The sequence below is a fragment of the Panthera pardus genome, unplaced genomic scaffold (assembly GCF_024362965.1).
Source record: "Panthera pardus isolate Hobbes unplaced genomic scaffold, ASM2436296v1 HiC_scaffold_2, whole genome shotgun sequence".
In the NCBI taxonomy this organism is placed as follows: domain Eukaryota; kingdom Metazoa; phylum Chordata; class Mammalia; order Carnivora; family Felidae; genus Panthera; species Panthera pardus.
This window is the reverse complement of record NW_026526765.1, coordinates 114,806,427-114,830,326: the sequence shown is the minus strand read 5'-3', so window position 1 is coordinate 114,830,326 and position 23,900 is coordinate 114,806,427. Positions and strand designations below refer to the sequence as shown.

Genomic DNA, 23,900 nt, shown 5'->3' with positions numbered 1-23,900 from the left:
GGGCAGAGAGAGAGGAAGACACAGAATCTGAAACAGGCTCCAGGCTCTGAGCCATCAGCACAGAGGCCGATGCGGGGCTGGAACGCAGGGACCGTGAGATCATGACCTGAGCCGAAGTCGGACGCTCAACCGACTGAGCCACCCAGGCGCCCCGACATTATTAATGTTCTTAATGGTACAAAGGACAATTGTGTGTGGGAGGGGAAAAAACCAATTCTGATGACACCAAATTATAAAACTGATCGCAAAGAATCAGATTCGAAATGTGAAGCATTAGTAATATCTTAACTGATACATTTTGCTTATATTTTCATTTTTATAATTGCATAAGAGATAGATGATAAAATAACCAAAAATAAAAAAATAAGCTCAAGAGTTCTTTCGGTAAATTAAAAAAAAAACATTCTCAGTCCTAAGAGACTATTACATCTGATGTGCTGGTAGCAGTTTATCTTAGTATTGTATTACCAAAAAAAAAGAACAATTCAACTCATAATCAGCATGTCAGATTTGAAAAAAATACTCTGAATCTTACTTTAGATCCCTCAGTAGTATTTTAAAGTTCCTATCATGCAAATTGTGCACATGTAAATGTTACTCATATATTTTTTCTTTTCTTCTATTACATTTTCTTACTAGAATACTATTCATCTTTGCCTATTTTGTAAACAGCCACTTTACTGAATTCTCTATTTATAATAATTTTTCAGTGAATTCTTTTGGGCTTTCAAGGTATGCAATGAAACAAAATTTAAACTCAAATTATCTTAAACTATCTGCTGGAATTTAAACTCAGTGAAGATAAAGACTATTTAATTTTACTGTTTTATCTTCAGCACCTAGCATATTACCTTGTACAAAGCAGGTAATCAAAATATATTTGTTACATAAATGCATCTCACTGTAAATCTTACTCCAACCCCTCCCACAACATAGATGGTAAGCTGAGTCAAAAAAAATCGGATACAAAAGAGGAAATAGTATTCACATTTTTTCTCTCCCACATACAAACATACAGATGCTATTAAGAAACTGGATATTTTATATTCAAAGGACTGGATATTTTATATTCAAAGCTATACATTTTTGTTATATAATTGGATCTAGTTTAATAAAACCTTAATTATGAAATAAATGTTTTATTTTAAACACTTACCTTTTGGATCTTAGATCTGATGAATCAAACTGGATATTCATAGGTCCAGGATTTATTTCATGATCTACTTCAGGGATGAGAAGATGCCTAGAATCACTATCCATATTTGCCATTTTTCTTAGTCTCTAAGCACGGATGAAGTCAGTCCTATATAAATCAGAATGGATAAAAAATTAAAAATTATTTTGCTACTAGTAATACATTTGCATGTATAAAGATACTGGAAAAATATAGGAGTTTGCTGATGATACCTTACTTAATGAGGTATATGCCTAAAATATTTTATCAGAAATTTGCTAAGTTGAAATGGAGTTACTGTTTATTTTTCAGATTAACTAAAAATAAGTGGAACAATCCATTTCCGGTAATAAAACAGAGTAGCCTATTTGGGCCCATTTTCCTGCAGAAAGCTATTTAAATTATTGCATAAAATACAGAAAACCTCTTTTGAAAAGCATCAAAAATAATGATGAAAAACAGCTCAAGAAAATGCTTCTGTCCAGAGAGTATTTGTTGTACCAGGAGAAAAGGGACTGAGGTTTTCAAGGCCATGTGAAGTATTAGAGAAATAGAAGATAAAACCTATGATTCACCCAAAGTAAGGAATGATGTAGTAAGACACCATCCCCTCTATTTCCAATAACAGAGCTGGGAGTACAAAGAGCTTTACCATCAAATTAGGGATTAACAAGCGGTAATAGTGTCTCACTCCCTCACAATGGAACTACAAACAAGATTTCTTGACACTGCCACAGGCAGTGTGTATGTGCACACGCACAAGCATGCATCTTCAGAGGGGGAAGTGTTATATACCACAAACTGTGCTTTATGTGGATTTGCAAGGAGGTCAAAACACTTAAAGCTGTGAATATAATTTAAAGTTAACCTGCCTAATTGGGCTTCTAAGTAACTGCTAGAAACAAATGTAAATCTTTTCTGAGAGGACACAACTTAATCGTATGCCTCAAAGAAGACCTGCTAATAATCTTTCAAAGACAATGAACAGCACACAGTCAAAAATAACCTAGTATGCAAAGAAATAAAGTACTATTCATAAGAACCAGAAGAAACAACAGCATAGATTCATAAAGACTTCAACTTTAGGGGTTATGAAAACAAGATCAGAAAATAATTATGCTACCTATTTTTATATATAAGACAACGTAGATATACATACAGTGGAATATTACTCAGCCCCCCAGAAATGAAATCTTGCCATTTGCAACCACATGGTTGGATCTACAGAGAGTAATGTTAAGCAATATAAGTCAGTCTGAGGAAGACAAATATTTTACACTATCACTCATATGTGCAATTTAAGAAACAAAATAGCAAACAAAGGGAAAAAAGTGACAAAACAAAAAACCTCCTCTTTTTTAAAAATTTATTTACTTTTGAGAGATGGAGAGGTAGAGAGAGAGAAAGAGGTAGAGAGAGAGGAAGAGCGAAAATCCCAAGAAGTTCCCACACTTAGCATAAGAGCCCGAACGAGGCAGGGCTCCATCTCAGGAGCTGTGAGATCATGACCTGAGCCACAATCAAGAGTCAGAGGCTTAAGTGACTGACACACCCAGTTGCCCCAGCTGACTCAACTGTAGACAACAAACAGATGGTTACCAGAGGGGAGGTGGGCAAGAGGATGGGTGAAACAGGTGATGGGAATTAAAGAGTATATTTATCTTAATGAGCATTGAGTTAAATACGAAATTGTTGAATCACTATATTGTACAACTGAAACTAATACAATGCTGTAAGTTAACTATACTGGAATTAAAATTTAAAAATAAACAATAAAATAAAGTAAAACAAAGAAAAAAAGAAGATTGTAAGCACAATGTCTTCCTCATCATAGAAACTAAATTCAAGAGGGTTTCTTCCTTCTATTGTCAACTTGCTATTAAGAATTTTTTATTTAAGGGGTGCCTGGGTGGCTCAGTCGGTTAAGCATCTGACTTGACTTGATCTCACCATTCGTGAGTTCCAGTCCTGCATCAGGCTCTGTGCTGACAGCTCAGAGCCGGGATGGAGCCTGCTTCAGATTCTGTGCCCCCCTCTCTCTTTGCCCCTCCCCCATTCACTCTCCCTATCTCAAAAATAATCATTAAAAAAAAAGTTCAAAACTAATGAACTAGAAGATAAATCGGAAGAAACGATCCAGAAGGGCAGAGAGAGAAAAAAACAGACAGAAAATGTGGAAGATGGGTTAAGAGACATGTGAGAAAGAATAAGAAGGTCTAACATGCATGAAATTGGAGAAACAGAGAGAAAGGAGATAACAGAGGTAATATTTGAAGAGATAAAGGCTCAGAATTTTCCAGAATTCATAAAAGATAACAAGAAATTTAACAAATCCCATGCAGAATTCATAAACAATCTTATCATAAGACTGGGAAAAAAAGAATTAAAATTCCAGACCAAAGGGAAAAAAAGTCAAGTGGTCTCACAGTGTTCTAAGGTCCTTGTATTGTCCGGATCAACACTGTACTTTGAATGCATGTTGTAATTTTAAAGGTAACTACTAAAATAGAAAACAGTATATAACTTAAAATCTAGTAGAGTAGGAAAAGAGAATGATAAAAAAAAATTGCAGACCTAAACAAAGGCAAGAAAGAAGAAAAACATAAAAGAGGTAGGACAAGTAGAAAACATAAAGTAGGTAAGATCTTCCCATTCTTTCTTAAACCCATGCTAATCAGGCTATCTTCCCCATCATTACACAGAAAGTGTTCTACAGTACCAATGACCTATACCCACTGGTCATTTTGTTAGTCTTTAATTTACTTGCCCTATCAGAAATAAGTCCCATAAGGGATCACTCTCCTCCTTAATAAACTAGATTCACTAGGGCTCCAGGTTTTCTCTATATCTCACTGGTCCGTCCTCCTTCTGTCTCATTTACTATTTGCTTCTTATGTCCCAGAATTCTTAAAACTGCAGAGTCCCAAGGTTTTCTTCTCTGTATGCCTTCAGTTTACAGGTAGTTACCCAATCTCATGTAACATCATTTATGTCATATAATACAGCAGCCACTAGTCACTTGTAGCTATTTATATTAATTTAAATGGTTATTAATATTAGTATTATTAATATTAATTTATAGTAATGTAGATTTATATTAATTACAATTAATTTTTTATTACAATTAAATTTTTAAAAATTCAGTATCTGAGTTACACTAACCACATTTGAAGTGCTCAAGTCACATGTGGCTAGTGGCTACCGTATTGCACAGTGTAGCTATACAACATTTCCATCATTGTACAAAGTTCTATTGATCTAGACAATGACCACTTCCATGTTAACATTTCTAAACAGAATTTCTCTCCTTGTATATCAGACTTGTATATCTAACTGCCTACTTAACAGGTTTTTTAAAAATTAATATAATTGACAACACTGTATTAGTTTTAGATGAATAACAATGATTTGATATATGTATACATACTTCTTAACATCTTTATTTGGATATACAGACAACCAGTATGTCCAAAACTGAACTTTTAATTTTTTCCCAAAAAACTACCCCACCCATTGTTTTCCTGATTTCAATTGATGGCATCTCCATTCTTCCAGTTAATCAGGCCAAAATCCTTCAAATTTCCCATGACTTCTTTTCTCAGTGTACATTCAATCTATTAGGAAAATAGTGTTGGCTCTCTCTTCAAGTATATCCAGGATCTGACCACCATCATTTGTTACCAAGATTTCTACAACAGTTTCCTAATGGAGCTCCCTGCTTCTACCCTTATCCCTTTAGAGTCTCTGTACATAGAAGGGAGAGTTGTAGAGTGATACACTAAGGCATTTGATCTCACCCAACTGGTTTTTATCACTGGGGGAAGTGCTATCAGACCAAGTGGGTAAATTTGGGATGCTGAACATCCTACAATGAACAAGATACCTCCTACAATAAAGAATTATCCAGCCCAAAATGTCGATAGTTCTGATGTTGAGAAATCCTGCTCTGGGGGGTAAAAGAAGAGGTTGTGATAGGGAGGGACTATAGGGGACCTTATATGGTGATGGCAAATCCTATTGTTCAACTTGATTCTGGTTATATGGCCATTTGCTCTACAATTAGACATGTATTAAGCACTTTTCTGTACGGATGCTATATTTCACAAAGCACACACACACAACAGCAAACTCCGTAAAGTGAAATAAATAGGCTTTAACATTTAAAGGCATGTGCTTTACCTTTATTCCTCAACTATAAGTTATTATGATTATTCTCACTTTATAAATAAGGATACAAGGCACAGAGAAGTTAGCCAATTACAAAATTAATAGGTAGGGGGAAGAGTTAGAATTCAAACCCAGGCAGTGTAAGCTCAGAGCCTGTACTCTCTGTCACTATGCTGTGCTTCTTTCTTGTTCTTTGCCCTTTCTCTGTCTTCTTTCATTTTCTTCTGTTTCTTATTACCAGATGACTTAACAAGTAAAGTTTTATTGGTGCTGTAGTTGTTTAATGGTCCTATGTCTGCTGTTGTTATTTTTCTAAATATATATATATGACAGAGTAGAAAGAAAACATGGTTTTTGAGTAAGCAATCCTTACCTGTCACTCACTACCTATGTAATTTAAGATTAACCATTTAACTGCCATGAATCTATTTTCTCATGTGTAAAACTGAAACAATAACATCTACCTCACTAGTGTGGTTGAAAACTACATGAACTAATGAATATTATACTTAATACTTTGTAATGGGAAACTAAATGTTCCAACACATTATTATTCCTCTCTGAAAACAAATGACAAAACTTGTGTTTTTACATATGCAGCCTCTTGAGGTTTTCTTCTTTTTTCTAAGTGAAAAATTCTGCAGTAATGAGGTAGAGAGAAGTAGGCAAATGTTGTCAAATGCTACTAATAAGTTTGACATGGATGTTGGCAACATATTCTATTCCCAGAATATGTGCATTTTCTTTCCTCTGTCTTTTCTTTCCATTTCTCTTTTCTGCTCTCCTGCCCAGCATTTAAGACAAAGCTCTCATTAACTTATTAGTCTTACTAGAGACAAACAAATAATGTTAAAGAAGTACCTTACATAATGGTGGTTTTTCAAAAAAAAGAGAAATCAAAATACTACCATCTCCAGTCATAAAAGACTTTATTTCTGTATCTTCCTATACAGAGTACACAAGTAAAAATGATTATTTTAAGATGAGACAACTAAAATACTGAGTAATGGCAAACTCTGAACAATATATGCATTCAAAACTTCTCAGTGAGCCTCTACAATGTACTTAGGTACCAAGGGAAAAAATTTTTTTAATTTTTTTTTTTTAATATTTTTTTAAAGTTTTTTATTTATTTTTGAGACAGAGAGAGACAGAGCATGAGCAGGGGAGGGGCAGAGAGAGAGGGAGACACAGAATCTGAAGCAAGCTCCAGGCTCTGAGCTGTCAGCACAGAGCCTGACGCGGGGATTGAACTCACAGACTGTGAGATCATGACCTGAGCTGAAGTCGGATGCTTAACCGACTGAGCCACCCAGGCGCCCCAAAAATTTTTAATTTTTTAAAACGATTTATTTTTGAGAGAGATAAATACAGAGAACGAGCAGGGGAAGAGCAGAGGGAGAAGGAGACAGAATATGAAGCAGGTTCCAGGCTCTGAGCTGTCAGCACAGAGCCTGATGTGGGGCTTGAACTCACAAACTGTGAAACCATGCCTGGAGCCAAAGTCAGACACAATGGACTGAGCTACCCTGGCGCCCCTAAATTTTAACTCATGGTTCCCATCCTCAATAAACTTAAAAAATATTATCCAGCCCAATAGAAGTCTAGAAATTAGGCATCTTATCCTAAATCACTTACATAATAAAACCTAGTAAGATGTTAATTACCATTCTGATTTTCAGTTCATCATTTCACTTCTAATTAAAATCTATACCAATTGCTGGTCCTAGCTTCCAAATTAGCTTTGTAATATATCAGTGCAAGATTTGTAAAAAATGTTTATTTATTTATTTATTTTGAAAGAGAGGGGGATAGAGAGCAAGGAGGGGAGGGGCAGAGAGAGAGAGGGAGAGAGAGAATCCCAAGAAGGTTCCGCATTGTTAGCATGGGGCCCAACGCAGGACTTGAACCCACAAACCAATGAGATCATGACCTGAGCTGAAACAAAGAGTTGGATTCTTAACCAACTGAGCCACATAGGCACCCTGCAGTTCATCATTTCACTTCTAATTAAAATCTACACCAATTGTTGGTCCTAGCTCCCAAATTAGCTTTGCAATAGATCAGTGCAAGATTTATTTTTTTTTATGGCAAAAAGTTTACTTGACTGTTTAAAACACAGATTCACAATTTACATATTTGGATGTGAAGCATCAGAAATGATCCTGAATATCAAGTGTACATTATTCAATGGTAATTGTTATTAAAATTTCATTAAGATAAAAGTAACTGAGACAAAGTAATTTTACCAAAACAGAGTTAGTTGAGAAGCAAAAACACAAACTTAATCTTTCAGTTCCTTCCTTTACATAATAAAACTAATTAATAATTCAATTGACTTGTTTGGTTTAAAATTTTAAAACTAATAAGCAGTAGTTTTCAAGATTATTTTGAACTACTAATTATAAAACTAGGAGTAATAGTCCTAACAAATTTCCTTAATTTAAAACTGCAGTGACAAATTAACTTGAAAAAGTTGTTCCCAAAAAAAAAAATCTGTCTCAAAAATAAATAAACGTTAAAAAAATTAAAAAAAAAAAAAAAAAAAAGAAAAAGTTGTTCCCTGGATATAGAGAGAAGATATTCTATATAATGTATCTATATAATGTATATATTCTATATAATGAAGAATACATACTGAATTAAAGTGGACATAGGTATTAAAAACTTGGGAAAGAAATAAAGCTATTGTAGAGAAGTTATGTCGTGTATTGGTTTGATATGATTTCAAATCTACGCATTTACAATCTAAGTAAACTTGTTTTAATCCATCCCTTTATGACAAAGAAAAAAAAAGTTTTAGAAGTAAAGTCATTTTGATAGAAGAATGAAGTAATTGTGTCAGGATGTCATCATCTTGTCTGTTTTCACTGGTAAGAACTCATTAGCTCAGCTGCTTATCAATAAAAACCTATGAGGAAGCAACTATGGCAAGGGGACATCTGTACTGTAAATAGCAAGTATGTAAGGACTATCAGAATGTTCCCTGTAGGCAAGGCAGCCCTTTGCTGATCTAAAAGAGCTCTCCAAACACCTGGGGGCAATTAGCTCCTGCTGAGGTAAAGGCCACTTTTATCTGTAGTGGCAAAAGCCTGGTACAGCAGTGCTGAAAATCATCTTTCCCATTAACAGGGACAATGACCCTCTTTAGCAATGCGCTTTAACAGGAGACTTTAACTTTTGCGCAGGCAGAAGGACATTAGCTCTGGTTGACTAAGCTGTCTTTCCCAAGTACCAACTCCAAAGCATATACCTTAACTAAATTTGGACTTTATTCCTTTCATGTCCCCCTTGTCCTGAACAACAGGGTGATAGTCTATCATTGATTTGGAGTATGTAATTTCTTTATTGGCTTATTAAGAGACATTATCCTGTATACTATTGGCTTGTGAAATTCCCACAGTGAATCTATCTTAAACAAACCCCTGTCAGATACAATCTCAGTCACAGCATTAATTTGCCTCCTGAAAAAAACCAAGTTATTAGCTTTACAGAACTTTTAAAACATTCTCTCAAATTTCAAAAATTAAATATTTTAGGAATTGAAAAGATGACTGTCAGACAACTAGTATCCTTTTATTAAAAAGAATATAAGAACTGGGGGTGGGGGTGTCTGGATGGCTCAGTCAGCTGAGCATCTTGATTTCAGCTCAGGTCATGAAGCCAGGGTCATGGGATCAGTTTTAAAACTGAGAAAAACACACCCCATGTTGGGCTCCATGCTGAGCATGAAATTTGCTAAAAATTCTCTTTCTGCCCCTCTCCCCTGCTTGTGGTCTCTCTCTCTAAACAAACAAAAAACGGTGAAATTCATTCAAGAAAATCTAAGGCACATAAAAATTTTTCTAAAAATCTATAAATTCATTTGTGTAAACATTTAGAAGCATGCCAGGCACTGCTTAACTCTGTACAGGAATTTGCTGTTATTTCTGAACTTAATAAAACTAAGCTTAATGAAATCTGTATACAGTGGGAGAAAAGTGATCAATAGAATTGCTAAGAAATGCTAGAGACAAAAATTTAATATTGATAAGGAAACATAACCTTATTGCTCCTCAGTCTCCAAAAACTGATAAAATTATCTTCAGAAAGCATTGCCAGGGTATTCCTTTATTTGAATTATATACAATGGTTAATTTGGGGCATGGCCTACTCTGATTTATTAAGTAAAGTGTGGTAGTTGAAAGCTCATGTCATACTCCCTGGATTTGAATCTTGGCTCTTCTAAGATTGGGCAACTTATTTAAATTCCTCACTGGTGTGGGGGATAATAAAAGTACTAGTCTTACAGAGTTGGAGATTTAATGAGATAATGTAGGTAACGCACCTTGCTCACAATGAGTATTCAAGAAATATAACTATCATTTTATTTTTTGGCTTTTTAAAAGTAACTAACAAAATTCAAAATTATATCTTGGCTTAACTTAGTGGCCTGAATAAAATCAGCTGACATATCTACATGCCTTTAGTATACAGTGAGTAAACTCAGTAAGGTAAGAAAGATAAAGATAAAAAAAGATAAAGATAAAGATAAAGAAAGATAAAGTTTTGGAGAAAAACTGAGAAAAAGACACACCAATAAATAAGTAATGGGAGTTGGAACTAACCTTTATTTACTGAACACCTACTACTGGCCTAAGTTTTAAATGTTTAAATGCAACTAATCCTTAGAATTTGGGAAGATGTATATATAACCTTCAAATTATAAAAAAAAGAAACTGAAGCTCAGAAATAACTTGTCCTGTATTACTTGGCTAATGAAGCCATAGATGGGATGGAAACCAGGTTACTTTGGTCCCATATGTTATTTCCAGTATATTGCAATGTCTGCCTGAACTTAATGTTTTTTGTTTTTAAAGTTTATTTATTTTGAGAGAGAGAGCATGAATGGGGTAGGGAGGGAGAGAGAGAGAGGGAGGGAGGGAGAGAGAAAGAATTCCAAGCAGGCTCTGTGCTGCCAGAATAGAAACCAAAGAGGGGCTCGAACTCACTAACTGCAGGCTCATGACATGAGATGTAATCAAGAATTGGTCACTTAACCAACTGAGCCACCTAGGTGCCCCTCAACTTAATGTTTTTAACCAATACTTTCTGCGGTATTGGTTCCTATGCTAAACTGAGAATGAAGTTGAGTTTAGGAAGAGAGGATTCTTGTAACTCCTGGAGATAATACTTTTGCTAAGATTAAATGTTAGGAAACCCAGAATGAGAAAAATCTAATGTTTATTTATTTTTGAGGTGGGGGAGGGGCAGAGAGAGAGAGAGAGAGAGAGACAGAGACAGAATCAGAAGCAGGATCCAGGGTCTGAGCTGTTAGCAAAGAGCCTGATGTGGGTCTCCAACTCAGGAACCGTGAGATCATGACCTGGGCCAAAATCAGATACTCAACCGACTGAGCCACCCAAGCGCCTCCAGAATGAGAAAAATCTAGAAAGATCCTTCAACTTCAGTCAGTCTTACCAAAAAAAGAAAATCAAAGTTAAGGAACACACAAGGGGCATACAAGATTTGATATAAAGGTTCCAGTTTAATCACTTACGTCTATTTGTTCTAAACAAATCTGAAATTTTGTGGCATTGTCAAATTAGCTCTTTATTCCAAACAAGCAGAAAATTGATATCTTAATGATCTAGTCCCTAGTGCTTTTCAATAAAAGATTTAATAACATTCAAGTAAATACCAAGAATTGTAAGGAAATTGGTAATTTTCAGTTGCCTCAATTAGTCAATTAGCTTGAACTTCAAATATCCCAACAATGCTATTTCAAAGGAAATGTAATGCCTTTTTGAAAGTCTTGATAAGTAGAACTACTGAAGTTTGATAAATTAGGTTGAGAGGTAAATTAGCAATCCACAGCTAATATTATAATAACACAGAATAGTGCTATCAATGATTAACTGAAATGTTAAATAGCTCTATACCATCAATTTGCCATAGACCTAACACTGATAATAGGGAGCGAAACATGCAAAATGACATATACAGATATATTCACTTCCAGTATCTCACTCAGTCCTTTGAGTTTGAAAACAAGGTTCCAGGAGTGCCTGTGTGACTCAGTCAGTTACACTGTCCAGCTCTTGATTTTGGCTCACATCATGATCTCAGTTTTGGAAGTTCCAGCAAGGTCAGACTCTATCCTGACCATGCATTCTCCCTCTCTACCCCTCCCCAGCATGTGCACTCTCTCTCCCTCTCTCTCAAAATAAATAAACTTAAAAAGAAAATAAAATAAAACAAAGTCCCAGAAGAAAGGCTATTAATGTCAAAGCTAAGTCATTTAATAATGAGTCCCTAATCATGGACTTTAAAATTGGTTTCAGTATGGGGTCTCAATAGGAAAATAACAGTTTACTGACCTGCTTGCTGATGCCTGTGCTGAAAAGTACTTTTCTCCATAAAAAGGACATAGGAAGTAACCAAAGAAAGTTTATATGACACTATTTTCAAAAGGTATTGACTATATCAGTACATTTCAAAGGATGTCAGCTATTTCCACACTAGGCTCAGAAATGTCCTTTCACAATTCTTTGCAAAAGGATGGCTAGAGTATCTGGCCAAGAGGCTAGGATCAATCTGTAATAGTACCCACTCATTTTTGCCCAAAGAAATGTAGAGGTGACCCCTGAATAAAGCAGGTGTTGGGCTGCTGACACCGACTTCCCTCCCGCCCCTAGTTGAAAATGCACATGTAACTTGTGACTCCCCCAAAACTTTACTAATAACCCCTTTTGACTGGAAGCCTTACTGATAACATAGTTAACACATATATTTTGTATGTTGTATGTATTATATACTGTATTCTTACAATAAAATAAGCTAGAGAAAACAAAATGTTATTAAGAAAATCTTAAGGAAAATACACTTATAGTATTATACTGTAAAAAATTCATGTCTGAGTGGACCTGTACAGTTCAAACCTGTGTTATTTAAGAGTCAATCATGGGGCGCCTGGGTGGCTCGGTCGGTTAAGCGTCCGACTTCGGCTCAGGTCATGATCTCGCGGTCCGTGAGTTTGAGCCCCGCGTCAGGCTCTGTGCCGACAGCTCAGAGCCTGGAGCCTGTTTCAGATTCTGTGTCTCCCTCTCTCTCTGCCCCTCCCCTGTTCATGCTCTGTCTCTGTCTCAAAAATAAATAAACGTTAAAAAAAAAAAATTAAAAAAAAAAAAGAGTCAATCGTATTGTGGACCCACTCACTATACAAGTATTTATATGTTCCTCCTCAGAGACTGAAAATTAGTACTATTACCTCTGCATATGGTAGTTTCAGATACTGTAATTACATTTCAGTTTAACAGAGCAAGCATTGAAAATTTTTTTTTCTGTAAGAGGCCAGATAACATTTTAGGTTTTCTGAGCCACATGATCTCAGCAGGTACTCAACTATGTCCTTTTGCACGGAAGACAATATACAAATGAATGAGCATGGCTGTGTTCTAATAAAACTTTATAAAAAATAAATACATCTGGCAGCAATGGTCATAGCAATGCTTATAGTTTACCCACCTCTGTATTGCCAATATAAAAGCCAATGGAACCATATCATAAAAAAAGCAGCCTGGTTAAAGAAGTTATTTTGTGTATATGTGTTTTCTTCTATGTAAGTCTGTACCTGCTATAAAGTCCAGTAACAAACTTATCTAAACTTCTTCTGTATGAATCAGTTAATGGTCAGTCAATAAGAACTGTAATGCTTCAATTCTGATGTGACTATTGAAACATGTTTCCAAACTGATCGATAAATGCTTCAAAAGGTGTTAAATTTGACAGTGCTGGAGGGCAATGTAGTCTAATAAAAGAAATTAGCAGCCAGAGCAATGCAATTGCACCAAAGAACCCGCAATGGGAACACTAAATGCTTTCAAGTTATGTTTAGGCAATAAGAAAGAACGCTGATGGAGAAGTGAAATTTAAAATGCAGGCCTAGTAGAAGTTTTTATCCTCCTAATGATTTTTTTTAAGTTTTATGATATCTCCTTTTCAAAAAAATACTATAAATTATTATTTTATTTTGTAATTCAGGTTGGTATTCCCATGCTGTTTACCCTTTACTGTAAATATTTAGGGTATTGTCAATTAGCATACTATTTTTATATGACTGAGATATTCAGCATTTAAGATAGAAAGAAAAAATCTAAGGCTACAGTTCTCAGAGCTCAAGTGGGCATACATTGAGAAAGGAAAGGTGACATCTTAATTTACTACCAACCTTTTATATTACTATTAAGTTTGTAGAGATTTTTCTTCAACTTCAGACAAGGGTTTCTTTGACCTATTGAGAAGTTTCAAAATGTTCCCTTCAGGGATTTCTTGTTATTTTGCATATGTCAGCATTAAAAAGAAAAAAGGAGAAGCAACAGGTTACAATTTGCTGATCTACTGATCTCAGCAATAGATTAAAGCACTGCTTGACAGTCCTGAAAATTAGGTTTTAGTCAAGTTGGCCATTAATTGGCTATTTGGTGGTAAGGGAGGCAGTTCCTCCAACTTGATGGACCTTGGTTTCCTCATCTGTAGAGTGAGGAGAACCTGCTTGACTAGATACTCTAAAAGGCCTCTTCCAGCTCTATTATTCTAAGACAGCTAAGATGTCAAGCCACCTACTATCAAGACACCGTGTCTCACATTTGAGCCGAGGAAAAGTGTGGCAAGGATTTAACTGTTTCGGCCCTCAACCCATTTGTGGTCCTCGCTCAAGGCACAAGGGTGTTTCTTCCCTGATCTGCTTTCTCCAACTCTTCCCTACTCGGGACAGGGAAAGGCTTTCCCACTGCCGCAATAACCCCAATTCTCCCCCTCACCCGGGTGTTTACCTACAGGCTTGAGCCTTGCCTTAAGGCTCAAGCAGGCACCGACTCCCCACAGCCCCTCGAATTCTCTCAGCCCCCATCGGATGGGAGTCACCAGAGCCCAGAGAGGAGCGCGCGTCTCCCCTCCGGGGTGGTCTCCTCTGTCCCGACTTTGGCCTCAACGCTCCCCCAAGAAGCAACTGTTTGGGCGCATTTCACCAAAGAACTTCCCCGATGACAGCCGGCTCCTCAGCAAGCTCAGCGGTTCCCGCCGCTTCCCCTCTGTTCCTCCCACCCCCCACTCCCCGCCCCCTCCCGAGGGGTGATTTTGAAAAACTAGGGAACAAGGCCTACCTGCACCGGCCAAGCCCTCAATCTGGGAAAAATGGGCGAGAAAACGGAGACCCTTTCCTAAATCCACTCAACTTGAGGCAGGAGGGGTTCTCCTCCCCTGGACAGGAAGAGACAACAGCCTCGGCCGCGGGGACCGGCGGGGGATGGAGTTCTGAGCGCACTGAGCCAGGCGCCTCTGCCAAACTTCCCTCCCCTGAGGACTACAACTCCCAGAGGCCTCTGCGAGAGCCAACGCGCCTTTCGCCGCAGAGCCCAGCCCCACTCCCGGCTTTAGGAGGTGGGGCGGTCAAGATGCGCAAATCTTGTCTCCTCTGCCGCCTGCTGTTGGTTCCTGTGTGAGATGCTTCCCTGACGTTTAAAGGCATCGAGGACGAGGAACGCCATCTCCTGCAGTCTTTACACTTCCAGAGGCCACATAGGAAAGGGCTGACCTCCCATTATCAGTCTCTTTTCACAGGCCCTTCTGGCTAGTGTTCTGTACTGTCGTCACGTGCTTGAATCCCACGGACAACAAGGAAAACTGGTTTGAAAAATGTTGGGGTGGCACTCTCACTCTCATGTCTGGACACTTAGGTTTTTGTTGTTGTTTGCGTTTGTTTTCTTTTATTATTTTAATGCATCGACGAATTTGTCTCCATGCTAAAAGAGGGCCTTTGGAGGTATATTTTAGCACCGTCTCCGCATCCCTAGTAGTTTCTCCCAAAGCCACCTCAAATAAACCTATAATCTAAGTAAAATGAGTGTGCATGTTGTAACATGTCAGCCCAAGCAAAGTCCCCTGGAAAGCATATAGCATCACCTACGCCATTACATAGGAAGCCAGTAGCATCTTTTTCTCTTTTAAGAAAACAACCATAAAAACAAAAACAAAAAAAACCCCACAAGTGCATTGTAATGTGATAATCCAAAGTAACAAATCCAAATTTAAAAGCTGATATTGAGTGCCAAGCATTTTACATATAATACCTCTTTAAATCTCCACCATGATTCTAGAAATGTACATTATCCCTATTTTACAAACATGGGAACAACCCTATAGAATTTAAGTAACTAACCCAAGGCCAAGCAACTATTAAATGGCAGAAGAGTCAGACTTAAAACCTGATGCTCTAAAAGTCTTATTTCAAAACCTGATTTCTCAAACACCACCAAACAGTGCCTGTATTATTGAGGGCTTGACAACAAGGCAGATGATGTAAGAAGTACTGCCTCTAAGGCAGATAAAAGTTATTTTGCTAATGGTGTCCTTATTAAAAATCTTTTTGCAATTACCCTTTAGCCTGCCTTCAAATAAGCAGAACATTCTTTTGATAATTTCAGTGATAGCAAAATTCTCTTCTTTATTTGCGTTCCAGGTCTAGAAGATAATTTTGACAAGACTGAAAAGCACAAAAGTGAATGGTACTGAGTGACATGAATGAAAATAGCAGATTAGGGAACTTGAACATGTTCCCTCTGTTAAAGCAGTACATAAGCTGGCAAGACTGCCAGAATCAACTTTTTTGGGGACTCTGGCATCTAATAAAAAATGTAAAACAACTAGGGGAACATTTAAGAAAAGACTGCTGAGTTTTGGCAAGAGAGGTCTATGATCATCTCTTACTGTCCACCTTGAGGTCGCCCTGAAGACAGCAGCCTACATTCCTGCTAGTTGCTAGTACCTGAGGGAGCAATGGGGATCTTCTTCTCAAGGAATTGTAATTGTGCATTTTGACCTATCTTGTGGTTCCCTGAAGGTTTGGCTCAAGGGCTTGCCTTTGTTTTGCCTGCCTTGCAATCTCCCGAGAACTGAAGCACCACCCCGCCCCCCCCCCCCCCCCCCCCCCCCCCCCCCCCCCCCCCCCGGCCATGTGAGTTTGTCTGAAAGCCTTTAAAGCAAATGTTTTAAGTCACCAAAGTTTACTAAATAGTTAGGTCCAAACAAATTAATATGCATTTATGTCCTAACAACTCAGTAGCCATTTAAAATACATACATAAATTGAAAGAAAAATATTTTATTTCATTCTTAAATAGCCTTGATTGCTTACTAGTGGGATATATACATCTATTGGGCACTGTATAACTTCTTGAAATCAGATAAGATACCACTATCCTTGTTTCCTGTTTCACATTGGATTTTTTAAAGAAAATGTTTATTTATTTGTCTTTGAGAGGAAAAGAGAGAGTGGTAGTAGAGGCATGGTGGAGGCGCAGAGAGAGAATCCCAAGCAGGCTCCCCACTGTCAGCACAGAGTCCTTCATGGGGCTTGATCCTAAAAACCGTGAGATCATGACCTGAGCTGAAATCAAGAGTTGTACTCACATTAGATTTTGCACAATTCTTGTTTGAGATCATAGCAACCACTGAAAACTCAACTTGGCAGATACAATGTTATCTAAAAAAATTAACTTGATCTAATGTTGAAACTGAATTATCTCAAGGTGCTACTTCACATGGTATCTGACAGATGTCTCTCTGTTTTCCTTAAAAATTTAAAATACTGTGCTCTGTGGGGTCCTGTGGGTTCCCTGTAGTATTCTCACTGGCTGGGAACTGCAGTTCTTAGACATTATTTTTCTGCTCTACAACGATTGTCAAACTTCTTCTATATAGGGCCCATTAGTAAGTATTTTGGGCTTTGTGACCATATGGTCTCTGTCAACAATGATTCAATTCTGTCTTTATGGCACAAATAGAGACAACATAAATGATACGTAAACAAATGGAGTGGCTGTATTCTAACTTATAGAAACAGGTACTGGGCTGGATTTGTCTCCAGGACCATAGTTTCCTGACCATTGGCCTAGAGGATCCAGAGTGGAGATGTTTGTGTATTAATTGGAATTCTTCTAAGGAGAAGAATTTTTCTCCATGATTTGATTACCCCAAGGTAAAATGTGTTTGGGAAATGTAGTATAAATACTTGCATCTTTCTTTTTACCAGTTTTCAAAATGAGTTGGTTGCCTAGCATCTTGCAAAGTTGACCAATGAGGTTTTTTGGTTTTATTTTTTATCATTAAAAATATATTTGATGAGGGGTGCCTGGGTGGCTCAGTCAATTAGGGGTCTGACTTCAGCTCAGGTCATGATCTCACGGTCTGTGAGTTCGAGCCCTGCGTTAGGCTCTGTGCTAACAGCTCAGAGCCTGGAACCTGCTTAAGATTCTGTGTCTCCCTCTCTCTCTGCCCTTCCCCCACTCACTCTCTGTCTCTCTCTGTCTCTCTCTCTCAAAAATAAACATAAAAATTTTTTAAAAATACATATATTTGATGTGTTTCAATCCTTTGAAGATATATATATATATATATATATATATATATATATATTAAATTTCAAGTTTACAAAAAAATTGCAAAGGTAGTGCCAAGAATTCCAATATATATTCTTTACTCAGAGTTATCAATTGTTAACATTTTGTCATATTTGTTTTATTCTTTCTCTTTCTCCTTCCATTTCCTTGCTTTCTCTCTTTCTCTGTACACGCACGTATTTCCCTAAACCATTTGAGATTAAATTGCATACCATATGCCTCTGCTCCTAAATTCTTTAGTATATATTTCCCCAAAAAAGGATTTTCACAGTATGATGATCAAAACTAGAACTTTAAAAAATTGACACAATGCTCTTATTTAAAAGTCTTATGAAAATTTCACCAATTGTTTCAATAATGTCTTTTATAAGATGCTTTGTTTTGATTTTTGTTTTGTTTTGTTTTTCCTCATCCAGAACCCAACACAGGATTGACCACACGCTGCATTTCATCTTCATGTCTCTTTAAAATCCTTTAATCTGGAATGGGTCCTTAACACTTTCTTTCCCTTTTATGACATTGATATTTTTGAAGAGTATAGGCCATTTAGTAAAATGTCCCTCATTTTGAATTTACCTAATGTTACTTCATGATTAGATTCAAGTTTTGCATTTTTGGTAGGAATAATACAGGAGTATTGTAGAGTCTTTCTCACTGCATCATATCATGAGGCACATGATATTCACTGATTATAAAGATTCTAATACCAATTCCAGAATGGGAATAGAGTTTCCCACACTATCAAGCAATTCTTAGACACCAACTGGGTGTCCTACCATTTAACTCAATTCTGATGCTATCTACCTGGACATTGAACCAGATTACAGGTTAATGGCTCAGTCCTACATGAATTCTCCCCCTCTCCTCCACTCAGACACCCCTTGAAACTACAGATTGTTCCTTGTACTTGTGACCAACTGGCTATATATCAGAGGTTCCCATGACTCTCTCCTTGGGTTTGACTAATTTGCTAGAGTGATTCAGAGAACTCAGAGGAACATTTTACTTAGTAGATTACTGGTTTATTATAAAAGGCTATACCTCAGGAGCAGCCAGTTGGGAAGAGATGTCCATGGGGAAAGGGTATGGAATTTCCATGCCCTGTCTATGTGCACCACTCTCCTCAAATTCCCATGTGCTTATTATCTACCCGGAAGTTCTCTGAACTCCATCCTTTTGAGTTCTTAAGTAGGCTTCATATTACACAGACAGTATTGATTAAATCATTGGCCCCTGGTGATTGAACTCAGCCTTTAGCCCCTCTCTTCTTGCCGGAAGTGGAGAGTGAAGGGACTGAAAATTTCAACCTTCTAAATACATGGTTGGCTCTACTGGCAACCAATCCCATACTTGAGAGTAGCCCAAAAGTTACTTCATTAACACAACAAAAGATATCTTTATCACTCTCATCACTTAAGAAATTTCAAAGTTTTAGCTCTGTGACAGAAAGGGGTCAAAGACCAAATATATATTTCTTAGTATAAATCGCAGTATCACACGGGCATATTGGTCATACCTAGTCTCCAAGCTCTTTAGTGAACCATGTCTCCGGTTTTCATGGCTTCGTACAGTTCCCTCTCCTTGAATCTCCATTGGCTCTGTGATTTTTTTTTTTCTCCAACCAACAGAATGTGGCAAATGTGACACTGTTTTTTCTTATTCTAGGTCTGAAGAAGCCTTGCAGCTTCTGACTTGATCTCTTGGAATGCTGTCTTTGGAATGTTTGTTCACTTGGAATCCTCACTCTGGGGTAGCTCAAAGAAAGAGAGATAGATGCCTGACCAACACCCAACTTTTCCAACTATTGTGGCCAAGAGATCTGAGTAAAGAGGCCATATTGGATATTTAATAGAATTAAAATGGGAACTTAAGGTGAAATAAATTGCAGACAACATCTGATTGTAACTACCTGAGCCCACTCAATCCACAGAATCTTGAAAGATAATAATACATTGTTTTAAGCCATTAAATTTTGGAGGAGCTTGTTATTTTTTTTAATTAAAAAAATTTTTTTAATGTTTATTTATTTTTGAGAGAGAGAGACAGAGCACAAGCTGGGGAAAGGCAAAGAGAGAGGGAGACACAGAATCCAAAGCAGGCTCCAAGCTGTCAGAACAGAGCAGGGCTCCAAGCCCAGGACTCTCAGCCCATGACCTGAGTTGAAATCAGATGCTTAACTGACTGAGCCACCCAGGCATTCCTGGAGGAGCTTGTTATGTAACAATAGATAAGCACAATGATGACTTCAACTTTGATCCCTTGGTTAAGATGGTGTCTGCTTGGTTTCTCCATTCTACAGTTACTGTTTTTCTCCTTTATAATTAATAAATAATTTATGGGGGACACTTTAAGACCTTATTAATGTCCTTTTCTTCACCAAACTGTTGCTATGAGTTTAATAAGCCAGATTCAAATATTACTGTGATGGTTGCAAAATGATGATTTAAAAAAAAACCCACAAAACTCTACATGTATTAGTTAACATTTTGCTGTAAGAAAAAGCTTTGTTTTCCTTTTTCTTTACTTATACATTACCAGTACATATGTATGGGTTTTTATTTTATTAAATGTATTATAATCTGTTATTATCATTTTCACTCTGATGCCCTAATTGTCCTGCATTTGACTAGTGGGAGCCCATTTCATTTCGCTCTTTAGTGCTTTGGTAATTTTTGAAAGCTTTCTTACTTTTTGGTGCAAGCTGATGTTTCAGACTTATCTTGTATATTTCCAACCATATTGCTGGTATCTGTTTTTTCCCCCAGAGGTGGTTTTTTTGTAATGGGAAATGGCATCTAGAACCACAGTCTGTATGTTGGCCAGCTCCTTGCTAATGGGTTGGTCATTGTTTCCAGGCTTTTTCAGTAGAAAGAGTTAGGAAATACTTTTTTTTTTTTTTTAACATATATTTACGTAAAGGAGATTATATATCATGAATTCATACTATTGTTTTCAATTCACACTTAGGAAAATAGCATTATCACTTACCCTCTTTGATTTTCTATTTCAGTCTTTTTTCTCTTACACTGAAAATCTTAATTCTTAAACAACATTAATTTAATTATATATAATTTTATTACTAATAATATGATTATAGAATTAGTTTACTTTTGCAGGTTTGTGTATGTTATTTCGCCTTTTGTCCCACTAAAGACAAATGGTCAAATTACTGTATTTTGGATCACTTGGAATAATTTTCATTGTGTGACTAAATCATTAACTCAGTATGTATTTATGTGTATTTGTTTCCTTTGCTTTGAAATTTAATATTGGTTTTTAAATTTTAACTTAGTTTTGTTTTATAATTTTGCATAACAATCATATGATTTCACAATCAAATCTACTTGCTCAGGGAAGTGTAGCACATATTCTTATCCTTCTCAACCTGTTCCCTCTTTTTTTGTCATAAGTAGTACTTTTATAAATTTTGGTGTATCCTCCCATTTTTTTAAAAAATATAAGCAAATGTATCTGTTTTTAGGTAAATGCTAGCATACCGGACATGTTATTCAACCTTTTTCTAATAAAATAAATCCTAGTGATCATTCCATTGCAATATATAGAGATTATCCTCTTTTTTTTTTTTTTTTTTTCAATAGCTGCAGAGTTCTCTGAAGGGGAGCAGAATATGCCACCCACAATTATGCCACTTTTGGATATTGATTATATTGAATTAAAGGTACTTTAGAAACAGCTATGCAGGAATGACTCTCTGAGCCTCCTTTGTGTCATCAAAAGCATGTGAAAGGTTAACCACCCTTCCCCTTCCCCCCACCTTCATACCAGGAAGGTGAAAGGCATCCTTATCGCCAGAGATATGGAATGTGGAGTCGAGAAGGCTGTATAAACAAAACTTATTATTTCTTCATCAATTTATTACCCTAAGTCCAAACCTTTTTTTCTTGTCAGTTCTTTCAAAAACATTTTTTGGGGAGTCCCTGGGTGGCTCAGTCCATTGAGTGGCCGACTTCAGCTCAGGTCATGATCTCACAGTTGGTTTGTAAGTTTGATCCCTGTGTCAGGTTCTGTGCTGACAGCTCGGGACCTGGACCTGCTTCGGATTCTGTCTCTCCCTCTCTCTCTGCCCCTCCCCTGCTCTGTCTCTCAAAAATAAATAAACATTAAAAAAATAATTAACATTAATTTTGAGAGAGAGAGACAGAGTGTGAGCAGGAGAAGGGCAAAGAGGGAGAGACAGAATCCAAAGCAGGCTCCGGGCTCTGAGGTGTCCACAGAAACTGACACAGGGTTCAAACCCACAAACTGAGTGATCATGACCTGAGCCCAAGTTGGATGCTTAACCGACTGAGCCACCCAGGCCCCCCTGTTTTGTCAATTCTTCACGGACTTATTGCTTGTCTAAAAGGTAATAAAAGCCTCCTGCTTTGGTCATATCTTTGAATCTCATATTTTTGTAGGGCTCCTGTACATATGACTTAACTTGGTTTTCCCCTTGTTAATCATTCTTATGTCAACTTAATTATTAGACCAGCCAAAGAACCTAGAAGGGAAGAAGGGAAAATTATTCCACCCTGCATGCGTGGATGTTACAGTCTGCCAATGAGGGACTTTTGAGTTTTCCAGTCTTTAGCTTTTAGTTCTGCAATTAATAATTTTGTGTACATACCCTTTTATATTTACTGACAGTGTATATTTGAGATAAATTCCAGAAATAGGATTAGGGAATCGAAGGGCAAGTGCACACGTAATTTTGCTAGATATTGTCAAATCCCCTTCCCTCAGGACTAGAGGGTAGTGCATCACCAACAGAAATATGAATGTGACTGTTACCTTGCCGCCTCTCTAGTAGAATACATTATCAAATATTTGCCATTTTAATTTGTGAAAAATTGTATTTTAGTGTAGTTTTAATTTGCATCATTCTTGAAAGAAATTGAGTATTTCTCTGTATTATAGATATTAATCCTTTTTTGGATTATGTTAAAAATAATTTTTCCCAGTTTGTCATTTGTCTTTTGCTTTTGCTATTTATTTTTTGTCATGAGAAGTTTTATTTTTGGGGGTGCCTGGGTGGCTCACTTGGTTGAGCATCCAGCGCTTGATTTGGGCTTGGGTCTTTTCTCATGTTCTTGGGATCTGACCTTGCATTGGGCTCTGCACTGACAGTGTGTATCCTGCTTAGGATCCTCTCTCTCCTCTCTCTCTCTACCACCTCCTGCACTTTCTCTCTCTCTCTCTCAAAATAAATAAATAAACATTAAAAAAATAAAAGAAAAGAATTTTAAGGATTTTTTAAATGTATATTTAATTTTGAGAGAGCATGTGCATGGGGGGACAGAGAGAGGAAGAGAGAGAGAGAGAGAGAGAGAGAGAGACACTCCCAAGGAGGCTCTGCACTGTCAGCACAGAACCTTATGCGAGGTTTGAACTCACGAGCTGTGAGATCATGACCTGATCCTAAACCAAGAGTCAGGTGCTCAACCAACTGAGCCACCCAGGTGCCACAAAAGAAAAAAAAAATTTTTTTAAGTTTTATTATTTTTTCATCTTTATGTAGTCACACTATATAAAATTATTGCTTCTGGATTTTGTTTGCTTCTGGATAGGTAGAATGTTTTTCCAAGTATAGAGGAATTCACTAGTGTTTTCTTCTAGTATTTGCATGGTTTTATTGTTTGTTTTTTAATTTTTTTATATGTAATTTATTGTCAAATTGGTTTCCATACAACTGTCAGTACTCATCCCAGCAGGTGACCTCCTCAATGCCCATCAGCCACTTTCCCCTCTCCCCCACCCCCCATCAACCCTCAGTTTGTTCTCAGTTTTTAAGAGTCTCTTATGGTTTGCCTCCTTCCCTCTCTGTAACTTTTTTTATTCCCCTTCCCTTCCCCCCTGGTCTTCTGTTGAGTTTTCTCAGGATCCACATATGAGTGAAAACATACGGTATCTGCCTTTCTCTTCCTGACTTATTTCACTTAGCATCACACTCTCCAGTTCCATCCATGTTGCTACAAAAGGGCATATTTCATTCCTTCTCATTGCCACGTAGTACTCCATTGTATATATAAACCACAATTTCTTTATCCATTCGTCAGTTGATGCACATTTAGGCTCTTTCTGTAATTTGGCTATTGTTGAGAGTGCTGCTATAAACATTGGGAT

General features: G+C 37.1%; 1 protein-coding gene across 5 annotated transcripts in view; it reads right to left on the bottom strand.

Annotated features, from left to right (window-relative positions):
* The window catches only part of SLC38A9 (solute carrier family 38 member 9), an 84,156-nt gene extending 69,529 nt beyond the window's left edge, over positions 1-14,627 (bottom strand). Inside the window, exons 1-3 of one of the 5 annotated variants that reach the window (XM_053907357.1) lie at positions 14,485-14,620; positions 13,551-13,650; positions 1,157-1,303 (exon numbers count right to left, since the gene is read on the bottom strand). In XM_053907357.1, coding sequence (XP_053763332.1) covers positions 1,157-1,269 — 113 coding nt within the window. In that variant the 5' untranslated portion in view covers positions 1,270-1,303; positions 13,551-13,650; positions 14,485-14,620. Of the gene's footprint in view, positions 1-1,156; positions 1,304-13,550; positions 13,651-14,484 lie in introns of those variants that run through there. The other 4 variants (XR_002071309.2, XM_019414264.2, XM_019414259.2 and 1 more) reach the window with 4 other exon arrangements.
* Positions 14,628-23,900: the final 9,273 nt, after the last annotated feature.